Here is a 26,752-nt window from a genome sequence, read left to right on the forward strand (position 1 = left end):
AAAAGTGTGAATTTGTCAAATACAACTCCTAATCAAATGGTATATAAATATGGCACGACCAACAGTGTTTTGTATCAGAACGGTTGTACCTCAACTCAGCATTACTCCAGTTTTTACAGATGATTTCATGGCATTACTTGGCAATGATATTAAAGCAGCATTTATTTATTGGGGTTTTTACAAACTGCGAGGATGAAATGCATTTTGTTCTGATTAACATAGCTAATCTAAGCTTCGAAATATGCATCCAAAAGTTGCTAAGGATTCACAAAAAGAAGAAAGGGTCAGACTGATTTGCATATGGCCATGTCTGAACTGGGGTGGCTGAGTGAGCTAAAGAATGGTGATGGATTAAACCCAGATCAGTTGACTGGGGTGAGTGTTTGATTTGCTCAAATGCCCTGTCCATTATCCCCTTTTGTATCGCTTTGATTTTTCATACTAGACACATTTTGAAGTTAACAGGCCGTCAACTGCTTATGAATCACAGAGCAGGAAACTCATGTTGCAACAACATACTATTTGGACATCAGTTGTGTGATCACGTTGACTCTTCACTAACAGATATTGCCGTAGTGGCTCTCAAATGTCTTTGGGCTTAGAGGAGGACAGACGTTCTTCAGCATACAATTCGATAATTTCTCTACAGTACACCATGTCCTTCAACCAGTGGTCAACACAGGTGGCCAAGGAGCTTTCCCAAGTCAATGCCACCCGCTGTTTCTCTAGCAACAAAGCTATCCTCAAAAATGTCCCCTCGGTGCCATTAACCTGTGGCACAAAACACAATAAACAGACCACCGGTACGCACTGCAAGTCTTGACTGGACATGACCTGCAAGCAATTAATGACTGCCGCCCAGTATTGTGAGGCAAGATGACAGCGCCACGCCAGATGCCAGAAGTCTGCATCCGGTGTACCACATCGTTTGCAATTAGTTGTATCTCGGAGGCCTATCCTGTACAGTTTAGACGGTGTGTGATAAATCTATTGTATATATTTAAAATGTATTATCCTGAGGTTTCCATTGGGGGTAAGTCTTCCTGTCAATGTACATATGTGCTCCCACTCCGTTTGTGTCAGTGGAGGATCGAGTGCAGTGTTCCACCGAACCAAGCTACGAACCTCCACATGTACAGTTTCGGCACGTACCGTCTTATACAATTTGGTTACTAGCTTACGGCTCAAGGGCGCCACCAGCAGCGTCTGCAAAGACTGTAATGTGGGTGATTCCACAGGGTATGATTCGTAATGTTTTTTGAGTGCAAGTTTCTAGCGATGAATAGTGAAGCGAAATAGTGGTGTCTGGTTGGTAATATATTGAAGGTCCTCTGGAGTGAGAAAGTGCCCATCTGTGAAGATGTCATGCATTTGTTCAATGCCAACCACATGTACTGATCTGATTGAACCCCCCCTCCTGCATAACTGAAAGTGAGGCATGGTGTGAAATCCGCATGGCCGGGGCATCAATCAGAAGCTTTGCAACTAGCTTAACAATTGACTTCCAGGCAGCTAAGGGAGCTGTCCACTGCATTTATCTCTGTACTGGGTGTACCCCTGTGTGTGTGTGAGGATTCCAGTCAGTGGAACAGGATGTGCATCCCCTTTCCCCATCGCAACGTACGGCGTGAAGGCGCATGAGTGGTAACAATAGTAGGCGTAGGGCGCCTGTGCACATTGGTAGTACAGGTATGGTATAGAGACAAAATATCGACTCCAAAATATCGACTGGACATAATATCGAGTTTTAAATATAGACTGGACAAAATATTGACTGGACATAATATCGACTACAAAAATATCGTTTTTCAGGTAAGTGAAGTAATATCGACTGTATAAAATATAGATAGCAAAAATATCGATTTTTTAATAATATATAATATTTTATAGTGTATTTTTATGTAATAATATGTGTGAATAGTGTGTATTAATGTTATAAAATATTTTATTACATGAATTTTGTTTTGATAATAATTGCGTAATGTAATTCTGTAGCGGGTTGTGGGTTTATAGGGGAATAGGGTGGGAAGTAATTTAATAATAATTAATTAATTAATATATGTTTGTTAATATTTTTAATTAATAATTAATTGATAATTAATTAATATTAATTAGTTAATTAATTAATATAATTTTGAATATATTTTGTATTAGTAAATAATTGTTAATTAATTAATTGTAATTAGTTAATTACATTAATTAGAGTACATTTTTTATATATATAATTTTGTGTTATTTTTAAGTAATTAATTTTGAAAAAATAATATTAATTATTAAAATAATTACACCTAATGTTCTAATATATTTACTTTATTGTTATTGTTAATTAATAATTAATTGGTAATTAAATAATATTGATAAATTTTGGGTAAAGGAGCATTTTTAGGGTTCAGGGTCAGTTTTCAGTTCATGGGTAAAGGGGTATTTTTAGGGTTCAGGGTCAGTTTTCAGTTCATGGGTAAAGGGGTATTTTTAGGGTTCAGGGTCAGTTTTCAGTTCATGGGTAAAGGGGTATTTTTAGGGTTCAGGGTCAGTTTTCAGGTCATGGGTAAAGGGGTATTTTTAGGGTTCAGGGTCAGTTTTCAGTTCATGGGTAAAGGGGTATTTTTAGGGTTCAGGGTCAGTTTTCAGGTCATGGGTAAAGGGGTATTTTTAGGGTTCAGGGTCAGTTTTCAGGTCATGGGTAAAGGGGTATTTTTAGGGTTCAGGGTCAGTTTTCAGGTCATGGGTAAAGGGGTATTTTTAGGGTTCAGGGTCAGTTTTGGGTTTTTGGGTAAAGGGGTATTTTTAGGGTTCAGGGTCAGTTTTGGGTTTTTGGGTAAAGGGGTATTTTTAGGGTTCAGGGTCAACAAATAAGATTTTAAAAAATTATTTTTATTATTTTCATTTATTATTTTATTATTATAATTTAATTTAAGTCGTTTTAAGTATATTTTAGTAATTAAAATTTAATAATAATTTAATTTAACACTGTTTTTAATAAAGTCGATATTTTTTACATCTATATTTTTGTTAACGATATTTTGTACTCGATATTTTTGTACTTACCTGTTTGTAGATACAAACTCGATATTTTGACTGTCGATATTTTGTCCACGATATTTTGGCAAGTCGATATTTTGTCAGTCGATATTATTTCAGTGATCCACAGGTATAGATCAAGTACGCAGAATCCTCCTTGCACATAATCTAGAGTAAGTGTATGCCAGCTTATCCTAGCCTGCCTACCATTCCAGATAAGTCTAAGTAAGTGGGATCGAAGAGTGCAAAAGAGTTGCGTCGGTAACCGGATCGGGATGTTGGTAAACAGGTATAAAAACTGTGGCAATACGATCATTTTAATAACGACAATGCGATCGGCCCGGGAAAGTGGCAATGGGGCCCATCTGTCAACTTGAAGTTCAAGGGCAGCACAAGCTGTGCCATAATTTTCCCTGATCACAATCTCTGGATCGCGGTGGACCCATACTCCCAAATATTTCAGAGGATCAGTGGATCATATCAGTGGGTATTCCATGTGTGGGGGTGCAGGGTTTGACATCAAAGGGATAATTACTGATTACATGACTGCGGCCGCTAGGAGATCTCTGTTTAAAATGTGGAACATGCCAAAAAGAGTCCTCAGGTTGTGAGAAGTAGAGCGTTCCGGTATGTAGTCGGATTGATCTGGTAGGACCAGACAGGACATTAGCGGTTTGAGTTTAGTGGCAAGTATTTTGACTAATATTTTAGCATCTATGTTAATGAGCGACAGAGGGCGATGAGAGTCGCAGTGCATTGGGGATTTATCTTTTTTCAGTAATGTAATAAATAAAGCCTGTCGTAAAGATGGCGGTAATATGCCAGTTTCATGGGCTTCGGCATACACCTCCAGAAGGTAGGGCATTAAAAGATCCGCGTATTCCTTATAGAACTCCACTGTGAGTCCGTCAGGGCCCAGCTTTTTTATTTGGCAGGGATGGGATCGCTGACTTAATATCAGCTTCATCAATTATTTGGCTCAGATACTCACCATGGCCGTCTGCTAGCCAGACGCAAGAAATGTCAGCAAGGTAATCCCCAAGGGTGTCCTCGTCCATGCCCCCCATGATGTGTACATCTTTGCATAGCAGGACCTGAATTGCTCCACTATCCCTCGGGGTGTGAAGTGCTCCCCCCTGTGAGTCTACTATTTTTGTGATGTGGTGGTGGTCGGTTGGCCAAATGACGTCCAGGTCTCCCCCATTCACCGTACGCTCTTGCAACATGGCGTCTCGATATGTAGTGGATTTCAGACTCCGCCAATGTATTGTATTCCAGCACTTGTTCTTGAATACATGCTAATGTGTCTGTGTTAGGGTCCCCCATGTAGTCCCATTCCAAGTCTGTCAGTGTTGCCTCTATTTTAAAGAGTTGCACCCGTATGTCCCGTACTATGCCCGCTGTCATGCTTATACAGACCCCCTGCAGTGTAACCTTGAAGGCCTCCCAAGGGAGGCGGCACTCTCAACTATTCCAACATTTCTTTCAGAATATTGTTAATCACCTTCTTTATGGTGTCATTATAAATAGGATCTAGCAATGCTTCAGCTTTAAAACGCCAAGTAAACGGCTGGTGTATAGTGGTGGGAATACCAATACACAATTTTATTGGATTGTGGTCTGATAGGGTGCGCGGAAGGGGAACAACATCTGTGACCCAGCCGTTAGACTCTTTGCTCAGAAGCCAGTAATCTAGTCATGACCAGCTATTATGTGTGGGCGTGACATGTGTACCACTCCTGCCGTCCTCATTACGTACCAGCCAGGCATCCACCAACTCTAATTCTAGCATTGCATCATGTATGCATTGAGAGACCTTTATGGTGCGTGCACCATGTGGATTTGACTTGTCCTTAGTTGGGTTTAAGTGTGTATTAAAATCGGCCCCCCATGCATTTTTACCTTTATGTGTATGTATATGAATAAATATAATAGTCGGACAAAAGTCCGCCTGCCATCCCTGCGGAGCTGGGACCATCCGCCATAGGTGGGCCGGTCCAGCCCACCGTATTAGGATGCGTCTGCCGCACTGGCGGGCACATCCCGGGAGTTTAACATTGCAGACGGTGCTGCTGGCTGCAGCACAGTATTCAATGCTAAAAACCCATATTTTGCATTACGATGCACAATCTGGCAGGCACAGCACAGTGCCTGCCACCTTAGGCATTGCAAGTAAGGGGTATCATAGGTACCCCCCAAGTGCAGCACCCCACCCCCTTAGGGGCCCACAACGGGTCCCCAAAGTGATTTTCTGTATGCCTTTCCATGGTGGAGTTTCCGCCATGGAAAGGCATATCCTCGCTGCCATCATAATATGTATGAAAAAGACACAAAATTGATGGACAGAATGCAGAACAAATCAAAACATTCAGCCCCAATCAAAAGGTCTGGGATAAATCCCTAATTCTTTTGCTCACTATGCCACCCCAGCTTAGACCTGGCCAAATGCACATCGGTCTTGAACCTGTGCCTCATGGGAACAGTCCAGCCCGAACTGCCAAGCCAGGTCCTCCCTGGACCAGAAACAAGCATCCTAGGACCAATTTCAGGGTTTCACCCCTCTTCAGCCAGGATAGCTTGATTCCAGTGGCACAGTGAGCCCAGGACCCACGTCTGGGCATACCTTGTGCACTTAGGGCGAGAAAGCAAAAGACACACAATTGATGGACGGAATGCAGAACAAATCAAAACATTCACCCCCAGTCAAAAGATCTGTGTTAAATAAATCATTCATTTGCTTACCATGCCTCCCCAGTTTAGACCTGGCCATATGCAAATCAGTCTTGACCCTGTGCCTCATGGGAACAGTCTGGCACAAACTGTAAAGCCAGGTCCTCCCTGGACCGGAAACAAGCATCCTTGGACCGGTCTCGGGGTTTCACCCCTCTTCTGCCAGCCAGGATTGCTTGATTCCAGTGGCACAGTGAGTCCAAGACCCACGTCCCGCCATACCTGGCGCACTTAGTGAGAGAAAGCAAAAGACACACAATTGATGGACGGAATGCAGAACAAATCAAAGCGATTAAATCCATCATTCTTTTGCTCACTATGCCACCCCAGTTTTGACCTGGCTATTTGCAAAGCAGACTTGACCTTGTGCCTCATGGGAACAGTCCAGCCTGAACTGCCGATCCAGGTCCTCCCTGGACTGGAACAAGCATCCTAAGACTGGTGTCGGGGTTTCACAACTCTTCAGCCAAGATAGCTTGATTCCAGTGGCACAGTGAGTCCCGTACCGCCAACATATTGTTGGCTTTTTCCGCCCGGCCGGCAATCGTGATGATTGCTGACTGGCGGAAAAACGTCGGGAGGACTTTCCGTCCACCGGGGTACCCCCCGCTATGGCAATATGGTGGGGGTAAATGTAATTGTGATGGCGGGCGGAGTGCCACCGCCGGCCGGGTGGTGACGATCTGCCCGCCATCATAATAAGCCCCTAAATATTAACTTATTCCTCAGGCTGAAAAAAGTATACTTTCTATATGCTGCTTTTCCAGCATATATAATAAAAATCCAGCTTCACAAATTAATAGAATTTTTATCAAATATGAAAAGTAGGCTTTGAATGAGAATTGACTTCTGACAAAAGTTACAAATTGTAGTTTATAATCTGTACTTTTATTATTTTCTGGGATCCAGCTAGAGCCCTACAAGTGGAAATATCTCTCAAGAGCTAGTCACTGGAGCAACATACCAACTTTAATTGCACATATGTTCCACTTTTAAATATGAGGCAACCTACCTTATGGGCAACATGGCATATTTAGGGTTGACATCAATGTTTGAAAGAAGGGTTAGTTGAACAGTTTTGACAGGAGGTGTTTAGCCTTCTGCAGCCAGGCTACACATGGTAATCTAAAAGTCAGGTTTTACAGGCCCATTCCATAGATGATAATATAAGTGCTGCCGTCCACAGGTGGCATTTAATTTCCAGGCCCTGGGTGCATTTTCTACACCATGTACTAAGGACTTGTAGGTAAGGTAAATATGGGTAAGCCAATTTAACCATGCATAAAGGGAGAGCACAGGCATGCTACTCCTGTTCAGCAAAACAAATAGGGCAAAACTTGGGGGAAAATCATAACAAAATGGTAATTTCCTACAATACCCATATATTCATGAGGTTTAGAATAAGGCATTTTCCACAAGGCCACTACTATCCGTGTGAAAGACAAACATGAGATTTTGCACCTTGGCATTAATTGTAAATATGAATATACACTAAAACCTGCATTTTAGTACATTCTGGTGTGCAGACTTATGGATATTTCTGAGTCCAAAAAAAGTAACTTTCAAAAAATTCAAATGGGTACACCCAAGTACATTAAAAAAAATATGTTTAGTGAGTGTTGTGTCCTTTCAGTATTTAATTATTCTGTGTATTACCCCATTTCTTTCATTTGTACATTTCTTTCTTTCTTTCTTGATATAATATTCCACATATAGAATTTACTGATAAGACTAGTGATGTAGTGAAATAACTCACAAGAGCAAAGCACAGAATATATGTTAATGGTCTACTTCCAAATTGTTATGAAATCCAACACATTTAGCTTTTTCACCAAAGTACAAGAAATATATTTCAGTTATAAATGCAAAACATCCTAGTGCAGTAATGTATATTTCAGAATATATAATTTTTATTTTAGTTATGCATCACAAATTGTGGCCCTCCTTTCAGTCTTTTGCCGAAACATGCAAACCCAGGGGCTTATTTACAAGTGCCTTGCACTTTTGTGCCTCAGTTGAGTCACTTTTTGTGACGCAGTGGTGGCATAAACAATGCACCAGGTTGCGCCCATCAGGTATAATGCATGCAGGGTGGGTATTCCCCCGCAAGAAAGCCTCGTAGAAGTGACGTTGTGAAATCTACAAGATTTTACTGCGTCACTTCTAGGGTGCACTGCGTCAAAACGTTTGTCCTGCTTGGAGCAGGCATAAGGAGTAACGCAGTGCAATAAGAATAGGTCTTCTCCATGCATTGTTGGAGTTGCATCAGGCTTACGACACAGCTCCAGCAATGCATGGGTTTTGCAACGACAGATACGTCAGGATTTCTGACGCATCTGTCAATCCTGGCGCCATGATGGGCCGTATTATAAATATGGTGGCGCAAGGGTTTATCTCGCAGGTGCATGGAAACAAGCATATCGCTGCTTTACACCGAAATGCGTCAGTTTCTAGTAAATAAGCCCCCCCAGTTTCTTAAAGTTTGTTTATGAAAGAAAATGTAAACAACTTTTTTCTCAACAGTGGTAAAAAATAAATGAATTGAAATTGTAAAGCCTTTATTAGTTTTGTTTTTGAAAATTAGGTATTTAAGACGCTTTTAATGTTTTTTGGACCTCAATGCATTAATCAATATTAGCAACTTGTTATCATCACTTCACCCTCAGGTATACAGTTTAGATTCTGACCATATCTGTATGTTGTTCCATTCGAATACGTGAAAGGAGAATGTTGGTCTCAGACCAGTTTCTTCATTAGGTACTATTCCTTTTTATGCATAAGTGTTGTGCTCATGACGAAAAACACCAATCCGTTATGGCAGGTCAGGAGGATTTACAGATGTTTAGAGTGGAAGAGTCAAAATATATAGCAGCTGGAAGAGCAACTTGTTCACCCTTAAAATGCAATCCTATCACTCCTTTGTCTTGAAAGTAAACAATGTATATGGCTGCTTGCCATTTCAACTAGGAATGTGAAAAAATATGTAAGATGCCATTAAACATGGGATCGAATTTCATGACTTCGTCAGTTTGAGGAATCCAGACTGGGTCTTTGTCACAGAAACTTGGGCTTCTGAGTCCGCTGGTCATGATTTGCTCCTGGCTATACCTGAAGGATACACCTTTCTAAGGTTAGACAGAGAACGTTGTAGAGGAGGTGGAATAGCCATTCTTTTTAAATCTACTCTCTCCTGCACAATAAAACCTTTATCAGTCTCTACAGATCCTTTCGAAGCGCTCTATTTTTGCATTACGCACACTCCGGTGAGCTCCTTTTCCGGCATATTACTCTACAGACCCCCTGGGTCCAGAGTCAACTTCTGCCCAGAATTTTTTAGAATTTTAGAACCTTATTTTGGTAGGCCTCACTTTACCATTCTGGGCGACATCAATTTCCATTTAGAGGATTCTGCATCAAAAGACACCTCCTCTCTGCTTAATTCCTTGGAGGCATGTGATTTTGTCCAACTCGTTCTCCACCCGACCCACCAGGCGGGGCACATCCTTGACGGGATTTTCTCCAACGATTCCAGACTAGAAGTCGGTCTACCGGTACCAATTACATGGTCTGACCATCTAGCAGTCCCGCTGTCCCTAGACATTCCCTGTCCTGATGTTACGGCCGACACTGGTAAAAAACAATCTAAAAGGAGCTTCAAAAATTTCACTAAGGAGGCACTTGCACCTTTTATCCGCAACATCAGTATTTCAACTAAACAGAAGGTTGATGACTCGGCTCAAGATTTAACTGATGCCATTATCAAAGCTGCTGATGAGCTAGCTCCCCCCTCCTTGAAATCTGCAGCTAGACAGAAGCCATCCGCCCCTTGGTTCTCTGCCGATCTGAGGCTGCTCAGACAAAAATGTAGACAGAAGGAACGTGGCTGGCGTAAATCTTGGGATTTAAAAGATAGAGAAGGTTACAAGAGTCTACTACGGGAGTATAGAAAGCGAATCATTAAGGAAAAACAGGACTATTTTTCCAACTTAACCTGTTCGTTAACATCCTCCAGAGAGCTTTTTAAAATTGTAGACTCCCTTTGCTCTCTTCAGGTTCCTGATCCAGTAGTTGCTTCCCAGGAGCTATGTGATGACATATCGAACTTTTTTTATAAAAAGATAGACGATATTTACATAGCCCTAAAGACGCAGAGGAATTTACTCAGTTCGGATGATTCCGTGCAAATCACACGACTGGAGGCTTGGAATGTAGACTCCTCTCAGTCCCTTGAACACTTCCCGGCTCTTACGCTAGAAGATCTCAATAGCCTGCTGGATAAAACTAAATCTTCATCTCCCCTTGACCCACTGCCCCTCAAGGTACTTAAAAACTGCAGAGAGATCATTCTTCCCCCGATGCTTGAGGTAATGAATGGAGCCTTGGAACAGGGCATTTTTCCATCACTATGGAAGAGAGCCATCGTAAAGCCGCTTCTGAAAAAGACCACCTTAGACCCTGGAGTGCTGAAAAATTTTAGACCCATCTCTCTGCTGCCAGCCCCTGCTAAGATGTTGGAGACCCACTTGAATTTCCATCTCTCGAACTTCCTCGACGCCTCTGGCTTCTTGGATGGGTCCCAACATGGCTTTAGAAAGCTACATAGCACGGAGTCTGCCTTGACAAAAGTCATGGATAACATCCGCAGAAAAGTAGATTTGGGTCTCACCACCGTACTGGTGCTGCTTGATCTCTCAGCAGCTTTCGACACCCTGTCTCCCCTGACTCTAACATCTAGGTTAAGGGAGGCAGGGGTAGTCGGACCAGCGCTCAGTCTCCTGAGCTCCTTTTTACAACACCGAGAGCAACGTGTCATGCTAGGTGAATACCTCTCCCCTGCCAAGTCTTTGCAATGTGGGGTGCCACAGGGGTCGGCATTGAGTCCGACCCTGTTCAACATCTACGTGGCCCCCCTTGCAAGACTTGTAAGATCTCAGGGGATGGAGGTAGTGTCGTATGCGGACGACACGCAGATTATGGTATCCCTGACCCACTCTGTCAGTGAAACCGCTTCTAACTTTAGGGCCTGCATGCAACTTGTTGCAGAGTGGATGGTCTCCAACTCCCTAAAGTTGAACGGGGACAAGACAGAGGTCCTGGTCTTTGGCAAGGACCAGGACATATGGTCAGATGACTGGTGGCCCCCTTCTTTAGGCAGCTGCCCCATACCTACCAAATCTGCTAGAAACCTAGGTGTCATCTTTGACACCCAGCTCTCCATGGAGCTACAGGTGAATAGAACGGTGGCGACCTGTTGGGGTGTCATCAAGACCCTGAAAAGGATTGTGCACTATCTGTCCCCACAGGCGCGGAAACAGGTGGTGATTGCCCTTGTTGGCTCAAGGCTCGATTACTGTAACTCAGTGTACGCCGGGGCCAACAAGGGCTTGCTCCAGCGTCTACAGGTCATACAGAACGCTGCAGCGCGGTTTGCTCTCGCTTTGCCCTGGTTGTCATCTATGACCTTAGCGAGGAAGAACCTCCACTGGCTTCCCATTCCGTCAAGGATCACTTTCAAACTTCTTTGCCTTACATATAAGGCTCTAACTGCAGGCTCGGCTGATGCCCTTGGTTCATTACTTACCAGATATGTTCCGAGCAGATGTTTACGATCCAGCGAGCAACACCAACTGGTAATCCCCAGAGCCAAGAAGGCTAGATGGGGGTCCAAAGCTTTCTCCATATTGGCACCTCTGATGTGGAATTCACTCCCGCTTGAAATCAAACGACTTCCTTCCCTTGACCTCTTTAGGAAGTCATTGAAAACTTGGCTCTTTATTAAGGCATACCAGTAGGCTCTGTTTCTGTCTGCTAACAGCTTTATATTTTGGTTTAGGCGCCTTGACGCCCACTGGGCATAGCTGCGCGTTATAAATAATATTTCATTCATTCATTCATTGGTAAGGGTTAGTAGTTCCAGGCAATCTATATCAGAGTGCTCTTTTTTGCATACACAAATCTCACAAGATACAGCAAAGCACAATATATCTTATACCTTGTCATACTTCTGAGGTGTATAGCATGAGCTAATTTGCAATTTAACAAGTGCTGGAATTTCCCTACAGGTTTCAATGGGCATTTGCACAATGTGAACAGGTTTCAATAGGCCTTTGCATTACATAAACTAAATGTGATCCAAATCATTTTTCTTCATTGTCAGCTTTAACAGAAGTACATTGTAACCTGAAATCATTTACGTGGAATTGTCAAACTGATGAAAATGTCCTTATGTTTTACCAAAATAGTTGTTTAGTTTTGTTTGAAAAATGTGGATGGTAATGCTTTTAACAGTCAAGATAGATTTGAAGAAATAAAAACTCCTTCTCAGGGGTCTCACTAATACAAAGAAGAATTTGGCACAGAAGCTGAAATATAAAAGAACATCTTTATTAAACTCAAATGAGTGAGACTACGTCACACAGAAGCCTTAGCAACTGAATGAGGCAGTCTCAAGAGTACAGAACACTGGGGCCTTATATATTTGAGGGTTACATACTCAACATAAAAGCAAGGGGCAGTCCTAGCTCATGCAAGCATGCAAAATGCCTAATATGGACATGCAAGATCTGCCAAATATTAGCTAACCTCATCTTCTCTCAACAACTCATGGACACTATTACTCCCAACGCCGGTCGGCAGATCACTCAAATCTACCTGGGTGACTTTAATCTCCACTGGAACGATCAGAAAGACACAGTGGTGAATAGTCTCAAATCTTTCCTTAATGCGCTTGACCTCACCCAAATATGCAACAGCCCAACACATGATAAAGGTTCGATACTCGATCTCATCATCGCCAAAGAGGACGCTACCCAACTGGGGTCAATCCAACCCTGTGATTGGTCAGATCACCACATCATCACCTTCTTTATCAATGAAAAAGTCAAACCCTCCCCGGCTCAACCCACCAAATGCAAGATCTGGAAAAGGGACATGAAGAATCTCAATCCTAACGCCCTACCTCCCCACACCTACAGGCTCCTCCTTCCCCCTGCTGACGTCTCTGATGTTCAATCACTGACCGACCTCTACCTCGACTCTATGACCTCTATAATCAACGAAGCCGCCCCACTGCAACTAAAGAGAGTCTCCACCAAGAGCTCGAACCCTTGGTATGACGGCAGACTCAACGAAGACAGGCGTGCTATGCGATCGGCAGAGCGCACTTGGAGAGCTGACCCCTCATCACTACATCGCAAAAAGCTTAAGAACAAGAGAAATGCCTATTTTAGGAAAATCAAGCGTGCGAAATCTGACTTCTTTCGCCTCCAGCTTGACCAAGCGAAAAACCGACCAAGAAAATTGTTCGAACTAGTCAAAAGTCAAACAAAGCCGCAACCCTTGCAACCAAACAACCCAACAAGCGATATCCCACACAGTGAAGACTTTTCCGCCTTCTTCAAGCTAAAGACCGACAACATAAGAAAGGATCTCCTCAATGACGTAAGCCAACACCCTGATCACATCAGAATGTCTAACACTCAGCCAAAAAACAGCGCATCGTGGGCTTCATTCGACATCTACTCTGAAGATGCAATACGCAGACTGCGCGGTACCTTAAAGCCCTCTAATCACCTCACAGACCCCCTGCCTGCTAACGCGGTAAAAGACTTCACCACCATGCTCCTCCCACTCTGGACTAAAATCATTAACAGCTCCCTTCAACAAGGTCTCATCCCTGACTCACTCAAGGTGGGGCAAGTCACGCCCATACTCAAGAAACCTACAGCTGACCCGTCTGACTTAAACAATTACCGTCCCATCACAAACATCCCCACCTTGGCCAAACTGCTGGAAAAATGTGTGTAACTTCAACTAACAAAACACATTGATAAGTTTGATCTCCTCAACCCTCATCAATCAGGCTTCCGAGCAAAGCACAGCACGGAAACGGCCATGACTCACATAATCTATGACGCCCTCCAAATGCTTGATCGCAATGAGTCATGCCTCCTCATCCTTCTCGACCTTTCTTCAGCTTTTGACACGGTCAAACACGAGAACCTCCTTGAGCTGCTAAACACTAGAATGGGTTTATCCGGGACTGTTCTCAAGTGGTTCACTTCCTTCCTACATAACCGGTCTCAGATGTTCAAGATCAACAATGTGTTGTCCTTGCCTGTGCCAGTAGACTTAGGCGTTCCACAAGGATCCTCCCTTTCACCCACACTGTTCAACCTCATCATCGAGCCACTTGCCACCCTGCTCCAAGCATCCAATGTATGCTTCCATATGTATGCCGATGACACTCAACTCTACCTAAAGGTACAATCCCCGGAAGATATCAAACTCCTGAACTACACTCTTATAAAGACCCAATTGTGGTTGGCCGACAATCACCTCAAACTAAATGCTCTGAAAACTGAGTTCCTTTTGATAGCACCCCCTGCGAAATCTACCACCACCCAACTTTGGCTCAACCACCTAACAGCATTCAATGTCCGGCCCACCATCGTGGAGTCCGCGAAATCCTTAGGTGTCACACTTGACGCAAAGCTCAACATGCAACAGCACATTAGCAAAGCAACGAAAGGAGCCAATTTCCATATCAACACATTGAGGAAGCTGAAACCCTTCCTCCCAGCCAAAGACTTCCAAAATGCAGTACAAGCCCTCGTCATCCCCCGCATAGACTATGGAATTGTGACCCTCAGTGGTCTCCCTCTAGCAACAACTGCACCCCTAAGAGCCTCCTTGAACGCTGCCGCGAGACTCATTACGGGCTCAAGAAAACACTCTCATATTACCCCTGACTTGAAATCTCTGAAATGGCTGCCCTTTGAAGCCAGAATACAACTGAAAATTGCTGTGATGACACACGCTGCCGTACACCACAAGGCACCTAACTACCTCACTCAAAAGCTGACTATATCAGGAGGTTCGAGATCCAATAGAAGTACAAAAAATCTACTCTTGAAACCTTGCAGATTCCGGAAGGAAAAAACATACAAACGCTGCTTCTCAGGAATGGCACCTAGGATCTGGAACGCACTCCCTCCTGAAACCAGGCTTATCTCCTCCACGGCCGTCTTTAAGAAAGAGGTGAAAGCCATCCTCATGGCTAAGTTCACCTGAACTTTAATGTTTGTTGCTCAGAGACTTCGCACCGCTTAGGTATTACTGGTTACATGTTTGTCTAATGTCAAATAATGTCATATTATTCAGGATCTAGATTCGTTTATTCTTCTTGTTTGCCATAATTCCATGATGGATAGTCGATCCTTTTATACTACTCACTAAATATCTATTATTAGACTATTCACGTTAGCCTACTGAATCTCGATGCCCGTCCCCTTTGCTCCCCGTAACTTTTAGATACTGGCATAAGCAATCCCTTTAGCATTAGTTCTCCTGACTTTTATCGTAGTTGTATGAAAGACTCAGTAGCGTCTTATATTATCGCATATTTGATTGTTTATTGATCTTTTATTAGAACATGACTGCCATCCGATCATGCTACCGAATTTTATATTGCACCCAATATTATGTTGCGTCTATATATATATATATGTTGAGTAATATTATGTTGTATTATGACTGCCATCCGATCATGCTACTGAATTTTATATTGCACCCAATATTATGTTGCGTCACCTTCATGCTATCCCCACCGCTGTTTCTGTGAAGCGCTCTGATATCTGTAAAGATCTTGTTCGCGCTATATAAAACTCTGAATAAAATAAAATAAAATAAAAATAAAATAAACATTCAAAACAAGGCAGATGTAACCAGAGCGTCCCCCTCGAGTCGTGTTTTTGCCCAACCCATAAGTCAATCAATGACAGCACCTATAGGTCAATCAGTAATGGCAGGACATGTTTGTGTGCTTCAAAGGACAACTTGCAAAATAGGATAGTGCGGGGAAAGAATACCGAAGGCCAACAGATAGGATAAGGCAGGGAAAGAATACTGAAGGCCAACAGATAGTTGGGACAAGGATTAGTCAGTCTGGACAAGGATTAGTCAGTTTGGCTAGTTCCTGGAATTGGCTTCACAACAAGAAAGGGGAGGTTATTTAACACGTGGCAGTACAAAGGGAAAAAACACTCGGTTTACCAAGCTGCCTGAGTGAGGGCAACACAAAATGGCGACTGAATACAAAATGGAGTTGAAACTGAATTACCTCAGATTTTGTTTAAGGACCTCTCACACGCACACAGAAGTGCATAACCATGAACAAAGGGAAAATGCAATATCTCTTTGCTTTCTATGTGAGTGATGTAATATATGAGGTCATAAGCAGTACATTGCAGGGTCATATGTTACAGTTAGCTCAGATAACTATAACTGCTGAATTTCACTGGTTTTGTACGAGTGAAATGGGGCAGGGCCTCTGACCAGCTCTCAGCAATCCCGCAGAGTACGACATGAAGGTAGCAGCAGGGGCAGTGGGCCAACAAGGACACTCAGCAGCCAAGGGGACTTCATCCCCAACCAGTTGTGCACAAGGAGGCGCATTTACCTAGTGGTGGAGAAAGGAGGCGTGGCCTCACACAACCTCTCAGAAATCAAACTATGTGAGACTTACTGGAGGTAACAGGAGTGGTTGTTGGCCCCCAAGTACCCTGAGCAGTCAAGGGGACTTCATCCACAACCAGTTGTGTGTCAGGAAGCGTGCTTACAGTGTGGTGGAGAAAGGGGGTGCAGCCTTTCAGCAATGCCCCTATGTGGGACTTACTGGAGGTAACAAAAGGGGTTGTTGGCCCCCAAGGGCCCTCTGCAACCAAGGGGTTTTCAACCCTCAACCAGTTGTGCGCCAGGAGGTGCATTTGCAGAGTGGTGATGAAAGGGGGCAGGGCCTCTAATGACTTGCCATTCCGGCTTTAAAAAATAATATGTTTGTTGATTGTGGCAGGGGGGGTCACAGGTCCCAGCCTTTTAAAACATTTTCCATCACTTTTAAGAGAGGGGGGTCATGCGGCCTTGTCTCAGTCAAGTTGTGATTCATAGCTCCAAACGCTAGAAAGTCATTGGTTAATTTTTCATCGCGCCTCACTTTTCTCATATGGACCTTTTTGCCCCTGCCCATTAGCTCAAGTCCCGCTACCATTCTGGCACCAGGGGAGTTTCAGGCAGAACCATCTAATGGCTATTGCTGATTAGCTATGATTAATCTAAGCAACGTGAATTTCCTGAATTTCATATTCTTCCTTTCAGGTACCAGTCTCAAGAGGCACGCTACATCTTCTTGGGGATTACCCAGCCAATGGCCAGTTACACACACACACACACACACACACACATATATATATTCACACACTAATATATACTTACGTACATTATACATATGAAACAACTAAGGGGAGAACTCTGGATAGCTCCCAAGTGTAGGCAGAGAGCAGCTCCTTTATATGGAGCACCTTACAACACCACCAATCCTCTGAATCTGCTCACCTCAAATGTCTGTTTTCTTGTAGAGTTTTTAAGGGAAGAATTAGCACAGTACCATCCATGCTGAGCTAGAAGCCATCAGATCCTTTTACCATTTTTGCAGCAATGTCTTCAAGCATAGTATTAATACAGTACCACCATCCGTGTTGAGCTGAATAATTAGAAAAGCCTTTAACCACTCCATGCACAGTATTACAACTTTGGATTGCTGAAAGGTCATCGAAGCCAACCCGTAATTAATGAACGCAGCCCATGACACAGGTGAATCACTCTAATTAGAGCTACAGCTTTGTGCAGACATAAAGGAGCACTCAGTATATATCAAGACAAAACCCTTTCAGGCTTATACTGCTACAAAAATTATGCAAAAAAGGGAGCAGGACTCTGGGTAATTCCCAAGTATAGGCGGATATCAGCTCCTGTATACGGAGCAATCTACAACACCAGAGACACTCTGAATCTCTTCACTTCAAATATCTGTTTTTCCACCAGAGTTTTTAAGCAATGGATTAGCGCAGTGCCATCCATGCTGGGCTAGAAAGCGACAAAGTCTTTAGCCATTTTTAGAGTAAACCACAGTGCCATCCGTGCCAAGCTCAAAAGTGACAAAATAATTGTATCATACACATATATGTGTGTATGTGTGTTATTTATGCTCTCATAGAACGCCTCTATCATTTATATCAGTTGCTAAGTCGCATAACTCACTGCTTGTTACCCACTGTTGCGCTGTCATAAAGGCCTTCCAGGACAGGCCTTCCAGGACAGGTCTTCCAGGACAGGCCTTCCAGGACAGGTCTTGTTGTCTATTTGAAGTCATTCAGAACCGCTTGGGGAAAAATGTTCCTATAATTCACTGTGACCCCTCTATAATTCTGTCTGTCTATCTATCTATCTGTAAGACTTTCTCAAGCTGTTTTTATACAATGATTGGATAGATCTGAAGGCCTTTAAGAATGTTCTTTCTTTTTCAGAGTATCGTCCCCCCTCCTATCCTCTCCTCTATGGTCCCATTTAACCTCTATAATGTAGACCTTTCACTTCCTACTCATCACTGATTTTACTAGGGTGTTTAGTATGATTGTTAGAAAGGTATGCCTATATGCACACCTGTAACTGTCAAATCCCATGTACTGCCATTTGTTTATCCTTCAAAACGTTTTAGAGATTGCTATCCTTCAAGCACATTCAGACTACAAGGTGGGTAAAATGTAGACTTTTGAGCATTTATATAGCTTTCTCTAAATTGTTAAGTGGCATTTAGAAACAATAACATATTTGCTTTAGTTGCAATTACAAAAGCTATATAAATTAATATTTCTTGGTGTCATTTTTGCACATGCATAGTCTCTGGTACCCATTTAGTACATATTATACCACTGAATTTTTTTTAAAAAGCGCTGGCTTTCACTACTAGTAGCTGAAATCATGTGAGCTCCAGTAGCCAGAACTGAGAATAACTAAAGCGACCTAAAAATCAACACTTTCCTCTGTTCCGGGGACTATTCCACTATTATTTACTATGTGGACCGTGGTGTTAGGGCGGGGAGGGCATTGTTTTAAAGGGAGGCTGTGGCTTCCATGAAGTAGGTGCTCTCTGTTCCCCCTCTGATGCGGGTGGGGTGGGCGGCGGCTGCGGCCCATGTTCCTTCTCATGTGGTGTGTTGCAGGATGTCCATCCAGTCAAACTGGGTCCATTGCTTCCAGGCACCATAAACACTGGCCCGCTCGTAGTATGGCAGAGACACGGGGGCATATTAGCAAGGGGAAGTATCGCCGCTTTTTCGGCGAATTGTGCCGAGAAAACGGCGATATTTCTAGAGCCCTATCCACAAGGGCATTTTAACGCCTGGCTCAAGCCCACTTTGCATGTCGGCGACAAACATCGCTAATGACATGCAAAGTGGGCGTTCCCGCGTCCAACCACATGTAAAATGTGGTTGGAGGTGGGAACACCCTATTACCAAGGCAGGCGTTGGGAGAGGCAGACCTGCGATAAACTTATTTATCGCAGGTCTCCCAACGCCTCCTCTGACCAGGTGTTAGGGCATTGATAACATGGGGGTGTGGATCATAATGCTGATTCCACCCCCCCATATTATCAATGCACACATTAGCGCATGAAAACAACATTTTTTTTCATGCGCTAATGTGCCATATTGCCAACTATCGCCGGATTTCATTTCGCCTCCATGATGCGCATTGATAATTGCGCTCTATCACGGCGAAAAATCCGACGATAGCCGGCGATATGGGAATGTGCGTTGTGCGTTTTCTAACGCACTTCTAGGTAATATGCCCCACTGTTCTGCAATACTCATAAAGAGTCTCTGAGTGGTATAACGTCTTGAATCGCCATAACTAGATTAATGCACTCGTTTAACATAACAATGTATTTATTTTGCTATGCATTGCCAAAATTAGTCATATGCCGCACCTGTTAAAGTACAAGAGAAAAAAAAAGAATCCAACTCGTTTCCAACTATTACTAGACTTTTGCTGAGTGTCAGAGGGCAGCACATAATCTGACATTAAGGAAGGAAAGTCCAAAACCGGTGCTATTTTTAAACGTCTGCTTAAATTGCTGTCTGGTAGTTCAAACGCACCCACGCTCCCAGTTGCCAAATGATTTGCCTGCCAGACAGATCTGCTGCGGTGAAGGCTAATGACGGCTCTGGCTATTCCCTGGTCATTTGTGAATGTGAAAAGTTGGCAAACACCCCTGAAATACAACGCATTACACGACTGAATTAAGCCCTAAATAATAACTGCTCATAACATTTTATGGCTTAGGACCGAACCCCCTTAACGATACAAGCATGCGAATTCACTTGAAATCAATTATTTTGAAGCCTTAAGGTAACTTTATTTCTAATCGCCTCTTGCTGTTGTTTGCACAGGCCCAATCTCCTCCCTGTTTAGAAATAATGTTTAAAAACGGAGGTTGGGTTGAAAAACAATCTTCAAACAAGCCCAGGATTTATAATTAACTTTTATAGGTCTAATGAAAGTCTCTTCATCTCTTTTATGTTACAGTAAAACGGAGCCTGACCTGCAGGCCGCCAATGAGCAAGCTTGTGTGCCCCGCCAACAACCCGAGAGCAGAAGGGATTGAATGCGCCAAAACCTGCCAGAACTATGACTTGGAGTGCGTGAGCCACGGCTGTATTTCTGGGTGCATGTGTCCGGCCGGAAGGGTAAGTTTCCAGATTGAAAGGAAGAATTGCAGAATTCATTGGTTTGGCGACCTCTGCCCCGAGCAGAGCTTTCACCTATGTCTCCCCCCACCGACATTCTAGAAACGCAGACAGGCATCCTGGAATACCAAAGGCTAGGCCTCAGCCCAGTCCTTGCTGTCTGCTCTGCTCACTGCTGTGGCAGAACAAGCGAGGAGACGAGTTATAGTCATTAACACATATTTTTGACTTACCGTGGATTTACAGTAATACTGCTGAGGATAGCCATCAAAAGACTTCTGGAAAGGGACACATAGAAACATTTCCAGAGTTTTTCTGAGACATGTGAAAGAAATACTGAGGGTCTCATTTATGAGAAGCGTCGCATCTCTGCGTGAAAATAACGATGCAACACTTCTCAGTGTGCCCTCCTTGCAACATGATATAGCGTAATATTTACTGTATGATACATCATGTCGCAAGGAATGATAGATAAGTCAGTATTACTGAGGTATCTGTCAGTGCAATGGTGGCACATTGATGGGGTGTGTCTGAAAACAGATGCAACTCCAGCGATGTGTCCATTCACATGGGTTGGGGCCTGCGTCACCCTTACTCCTGCCATGAGACAGGCAAAAGGTTTTGACGCATTGGCCTCCTAGAAGTGGTGCAGTGAAATCTTATAGCTTTCACTGAGCCACTCCTGCGATCCTTTCTTGTGGGGGAACGCCCACCCTGCATACATTATACCTGACGCAGGTATAATGTAGCACAGGGGTTTACGAGGTGACGCATCTGCCTAATGTGTCACTTTGTAAATACGGCGCAACATCGTAAATTATTTGCGCCGCTGCAGCTTCACAAAAAGTAACATAACAGCGGCTTAAATGTGAGGCAGGTCTTCAAAAATAAGGCCCTAAGGGGCATATTACCAAGCAATAGCGATAATTATCGCTATTGCTTGGTTAGCGTGAAAGAATTATCGCCAAGCTGCGGCGATTTTTATCGCAGATAAACGTTGGTATTACCAAGGTTTATCGCAAATGCGATACAAATCGTCCGCAATGCATGAATATCGCTGAAAAGTCAGCGATATTCATGCATTAGCGAGCTAATGCTCTTAGCCATGTTATCCACCTCCCATTGGATAACATGGCTAAGAACTGCTCAGGGCAGGTGTTAGCTTTTGGAGATATTCGCGCTTAGAGCGAATATCTCCAAAAGTTGGTAATAGGAAATAGCGATGTTAGCGACTGTTTCCAGTCGCTAACATCTTGGCACGCCCACTTTGCATGTCATTAGTGATAAATATCACTGACATGCAAAGTGGGGCCCAAGATGGTCGCTATCTCCTACTAGCTGTCGCTAACTGGTGTTAGCGACAGCTAGGTAATAGGGAGATCATTTTATCTCCGCTTTCTTGGCTTTTAAAGCCAAAAAAGCGGAGATAAACCCCCTTGATAATATGCCCCATAGTTTCATTGCTGCTTCCAAGTATTAACACTAGATTTATCACATATCTCTGCATCAGGCCACAAAGAGTTTTAATGCAGAAGGTTAAATTGCTTTGTCCCCTTCTGTTTCTTTGGTGATCATAATAGGAAATGAGCATAAAAAAGTGTGTTGTAAGACTGAAAGGCAGTTGTTTTTAATCTAAATGTTTACCTTGTCCTATAAGTCAGTATATTTTGTTTTTCTTTCGTAGAAGTCTCACTTACAAAATTATTTTATTATTTACAACATAACCGTTTTGAGTAGAGTTAAAATATAACCGGGGCACAAGTGATGTTCAGGAAAGTTAATTCAAGGTGTTTCTCCTTGTCGCTGTCTTACCCTTCATGTGGAGTTACAAAGGTCCATAGATGATTTCGTGCGGTGCTAGTTTTGCCAAATTGCATATTTATTGACTATTCATTGCCCTGCTTCCTGTATTGTGGAGCGAATGACCCACTATTACATGTTTATTTGTCTACTCAAGCTAACAAACTAATCGTCTTAAGCAATAGTCTCTGACCACGTTGATTTAGGACCCCTTGTCTTGAATACGGTCCTCTTGAGTTCTTAAAGCACATTCTCTTCTAACCTTTAGATTCCCAGGGATCACAGACACAGGGAACATTTCCTTGAATAAGGTAAAAGGTACAGGCTCTGGTTTACTGAAACACAATGAGTATGGTTTTTCAAACAAACGCTGGCAGAGCCAGTAGGTTTAATGATGGTGGCCAGCCTTTCGGCTTTGGAAAGCTTGTATTCTTTCAATGTTTGTGAGACTTTATAGTTGGGGTGCTGCTGGCCCATAGCCACTATGAAAAAACAATGGCTAAAAGTATAAATATGTTTTGGTCCTAAAAAGCACACATTATGGTAGCCCTTGCAACTGACGGAAACTGAGTGTGCTTGTGCTCCTTGCGAAAGAACAGAATGCTGTTCTCAAATTGAAGTTAGCAAATGTCTGAAGCGGCCTGATCCATTGCCCCAACTTGTATGCTGTAGTAGACGGAACAAAATGTGAATGACCTAGCAACAAACCAGTGGCTCGAGAGGGCTGGCCACATGGGCAAGGATATTATTTATAGATCATTTTAGTAATATGAAAAAACCTTGGACAAGGCCAGACTTAAAAGTAAAATGACATCCAGATTGTATGAGTTGGTTACCAAAAAGCAAGTCAAAAACTATTAGCTTTTTTTATGTTCAAGGTGAAAAATTACAAGGAAACTGACTGAGCCTATCGAACAGTGAAGATTTCCACAAGTTGTCTAAGACACACCTTAAATTAATTACACAACGGCCATAATTAATTACCAAATAATTATTTAACATTAATTAACATCCAATTATTAATTCATCACTTAAAATTAAATTTCTTCCCACCCTTAACTCCTATATACACCATAACACACATTTAAATGTTATTACACATAATCACCATACCAATGAATTAATAAAATTAATTAACATCCAATTATTACTTCATCAATCAAAAATAAATTACTTTCCACCCTTAACACCTATAAACACTGCAACACACACTTAAAATTAATTACACAATTACCATAATTAATTACCAAGTAATTAATTTGAATTATTTAACAACCAATTATAATTAATTAATTAACAATACATTACTTTACACATTTAACACTATAACATCTCAATTAAACAAATATTAATAAATACAAAATAATCAATACATTTAATATAGTTAAATTACTTCCCACCCTATTCCCATATAAACCCTTAACCCACTACAGAACTAAAAATGCAAAATCAAAAAAAATATCCATCTTGTCTTCATTTATCTTGAGATAGTTTTCATTCATCAAAAGTTTAGCAATGGAAAAGCATTAATTCCTTTTGGAGGCCAAGCTGTATACATCGTCTGCAGTCATAAACACGATTTAGACATTATCTGCATATAAAAGTAGACTAAAGCCAAATGACTGAAAGAGATGCATAATGGAAATGATATAGTAATAAAAGAGTAATGTAGAAAGCATCCAGACTTTCACAATCCTGGAGGCAGTTATTCTGGTATAAGACAAAAAGGGGGCAAGCAGTACCTAATATGTTTTATATATCTAAGAAAAAGTTGGCCTTTGGGGGAGAATTCATTAAATTAACAGCCACACTATAAACTCAACTAAATTAGTCCAGACAACAAGTAGGTATTTAAAGTAGCTCTACACGGGGAAGAAGCTGTGAGCGACAAGTTTTTATGCAGCCTGGACAGTAGTACGTATTTTGGTGAGCCAGAAGGCTCACTTTTTTGTACCAGTATACAAAAGTTCTCATCACTAAGAGGGAAACAAGCATTTGCAATGCAATAAGTCTTGCCTTTGGAACCTTATAAGTATTTGGTTATGCAGCACATTATTGTGGGTACAGCAACATTTACTGTTCTACTGTGCATGAAGCAGTGAAAGAGTGCGGTACCACAGGCTGTCACTAGGCGATCCTTGGGACCTCTTTTGGCCACATACAGTACTGCACCCTGCAACTTGGATACAGAAGGGATATGGAGCAGCTGGCAGAACTGCTAACAGGGGAGCTGGGGATCCGTGTTCGAGTCTGATGTCAACATCCTGTGAATATGGGCTGATTCTTTACTTTCCCCAGAGTGCCTGGATACCTGTGTTATATAAATGAAAGCTACTCATTTGAAATAACAATAAGAAATCAATGCAGCGATCTCGGAGGTGGGGGCGGGCAAGTAGTGTTGTGAGTGTGCAGTATCAAATGGCAGTCATTAGGTGTCCTTTGGAACCTCTTTTGGACGCATAAGGTACTGCACCCTACAACATGGTTAGGGAAAGGATATGGCACAGAGGTTAGAGCTGCCAACTGGGGACCTGGGATCCGTGTTCGAGTCTGGTGTTGGCTCAACATCCTGTGATTATGGGCTGATCCTTTAATTTCCCCCGAGCGCATAGATAGCTGAGCTTTATTAATTAAAGTTACTAATTTAAAATAACGATAATAAATCAATGCAGCAATTTTGTAGGTGGGGGAGGGAAGCAGTGTTGTGAGGGTGCAGTACCACAGACTGTCACTAGGTGTCTTTCGGACCTCTTTCGGCCATATAAGGTACTGCACTTCGCAACATGGATAGGGAAAAGATGTGGCACAGCGGTGAGAGCTGCTGACTGGGGAGCTAGGAATCTGTGTCTGAGACTGGTGTTGGCTCAACATTGTTTGATTTTGGGCTGATTGTTTCATTTCCCCCAAGCACCTGGATAGCAGTGTTATATAAATGAAAGCTACTAATTTAAAATAACAATAAGAAATCAATTCAGCGATCTCGAAGGTAGGGGCGAGCAAGTAGTGTTGTGAGGGTTCAGTACCACAGACTGTCACTATGTGTTCCTTGGGACCTCTTTTGGCCACATAAGGTAGTGCACCCTGCAACATGGATAGCGAAAGGGATGGCACAGCGGTGAGAGCTGCTAACAAGGGAGCACGGGATCTGTGTTAGAGTCTGGTGTCGGCTCAACATCCTGTGATTAAGGGTTGATCCTTCAATTTTCCTCGAGCGCCTGGATAGCTGTGCAATATAAATGAACGCTACTAATTTAAAATAACGATAATAAATCAATGCAGCGATCTCGGTGGTTTTGGCTGGCAAGCAGACTGCTGTTGTTAAAGCGTGTGCAACGCTGCTGAAAAAAAAAACAAAGATACCATGTTTACACCGGCCATATGGTGGGGAGGGGAGGGAGTGTCTTTAAAAGCTAAAGAGTGGCGTCCATGATCGGGCGCCAAGTTGAGCTAGGAAAACACATGGATTCTGCTTTGTGGAAGCAGGAGAGCGTGTTGTTACTGCAACAGCAGCTAGAAGAAAGTCATTAACAAATTAGTGCTCACAAACTGCAAATAAAACATTCTGAGGAACAACATATGTAACAGGGGCGGTCCTTATGGAAGGTTATAACAGGGGAAAAGGAGGAACTAAGGAGGACCTACTAAACAAATTAGCCAATGAAAACAAATCATTTCGAAAAGACAGTCAAATGAGCCAATAAAATACATGGGAAGCAAAACAGGAAGACCTTAAAGCCCATATTCTGAAAACAACAGGTCATGAAAAGACAGCACAAGGAGAGACCTAAAAACTAGACAAGGTGCAATCAGGGAATGGAGGACAGATGGAAGAGACAGACGTGGAGAGTTAGTAGAACCACAGAGGCAAAGTTTTGATCCAAAATAATGTGCAATTTGGTTTCGTTTATCCTCCAAGTGAGAAAGGTGAGATAGTTTAGGAGAATCCCTTAGTTCTTTACCAAACAAGGAAATAGCCACAGTGTTCGGAGTACAAAAAAGTTTCTCTGAAAAGAAAGTTGCTTTAGCTTGCTAGATTGTGCGCTTGTATGTATGTATATATATATATATATATATATTGCAGCTCTGAGTTTCTCTCGAAATTAGCAGAAAGAAAATCCGGCACTCGCGGGGAAAGTGTTCAATATGATTTTAATCAGAACCACTCAGCAGACAAACGCGTTTCGGTTTTCCTTCGTCAGTGTCTACCATTGACACGGAAGGAAGCAAGTGTAAAAGCTCTTCGTCACATTTTTGCATGTACATAGAAAGAGGACTGACGTTCGCCCCCGTGAGAGACAGTATTACATAGTGCTATCATGAATAAGGATTTCAACTATCCCGTAGCAAAACACTTTGCCCTTAGGCACAACAGCAATAGAGAACTTTTGCAATTTTTTGCGCTAGATCACATACCAGTGGACCCAAGGGGTGGAGATAGGTTGCGGAAATTAAGAAGGCTCGAATCCCGCTACATAATAGACCTCCAAACAAAGGCCCCTTTGGGATTAAACAGGAATGAGGAATTAGCTTCCCATTTAGGAAAAGCATAAACTCTGTAATTAACCTTAATGAGATTTATCACACCCCGTGAGCAATGCCGATCCACGGCTTAATAA

At 42.6% G+C, this 26,752-nt stretch overlaps 1 protein-coding gene across 1 annotated transcript in view; it reads left to right on the forward strand.

Annotated features, from left to right (window-relative positions):
* The window catches only part of VWF (von Willebrand factor), a 1,126,314-nt gene that overhangs the window by 376,566 nt on the left and 722,996 nt on the right, over positions 1-26,752 (forward strand). The window contains exon 18 of the mRNA XM_086921215.1: positions 20,176-20,336. Coding sequence (XP_086777341.1) covers positions 20,176-20,336 — 161 coding nt within the window. The remainder of the gene's footprint in view (positions 1-20,175; positions 20,337-26,752) is intronic.

This window comes from Lissotriton vulgaris, chromosome 1_1 (genome assembly GCF_964263255.1).
Source record: "Lissotriton vulgaris chromosome 1_1, aLisVul1.2, whole genome shotgun sequence".
Lineage (NCBI taxonomy): Eukaryota > Metazoa > Chordata > Amphibia > Caudata > Salamandridae > Lissotriton > Lissotriton vulgaris.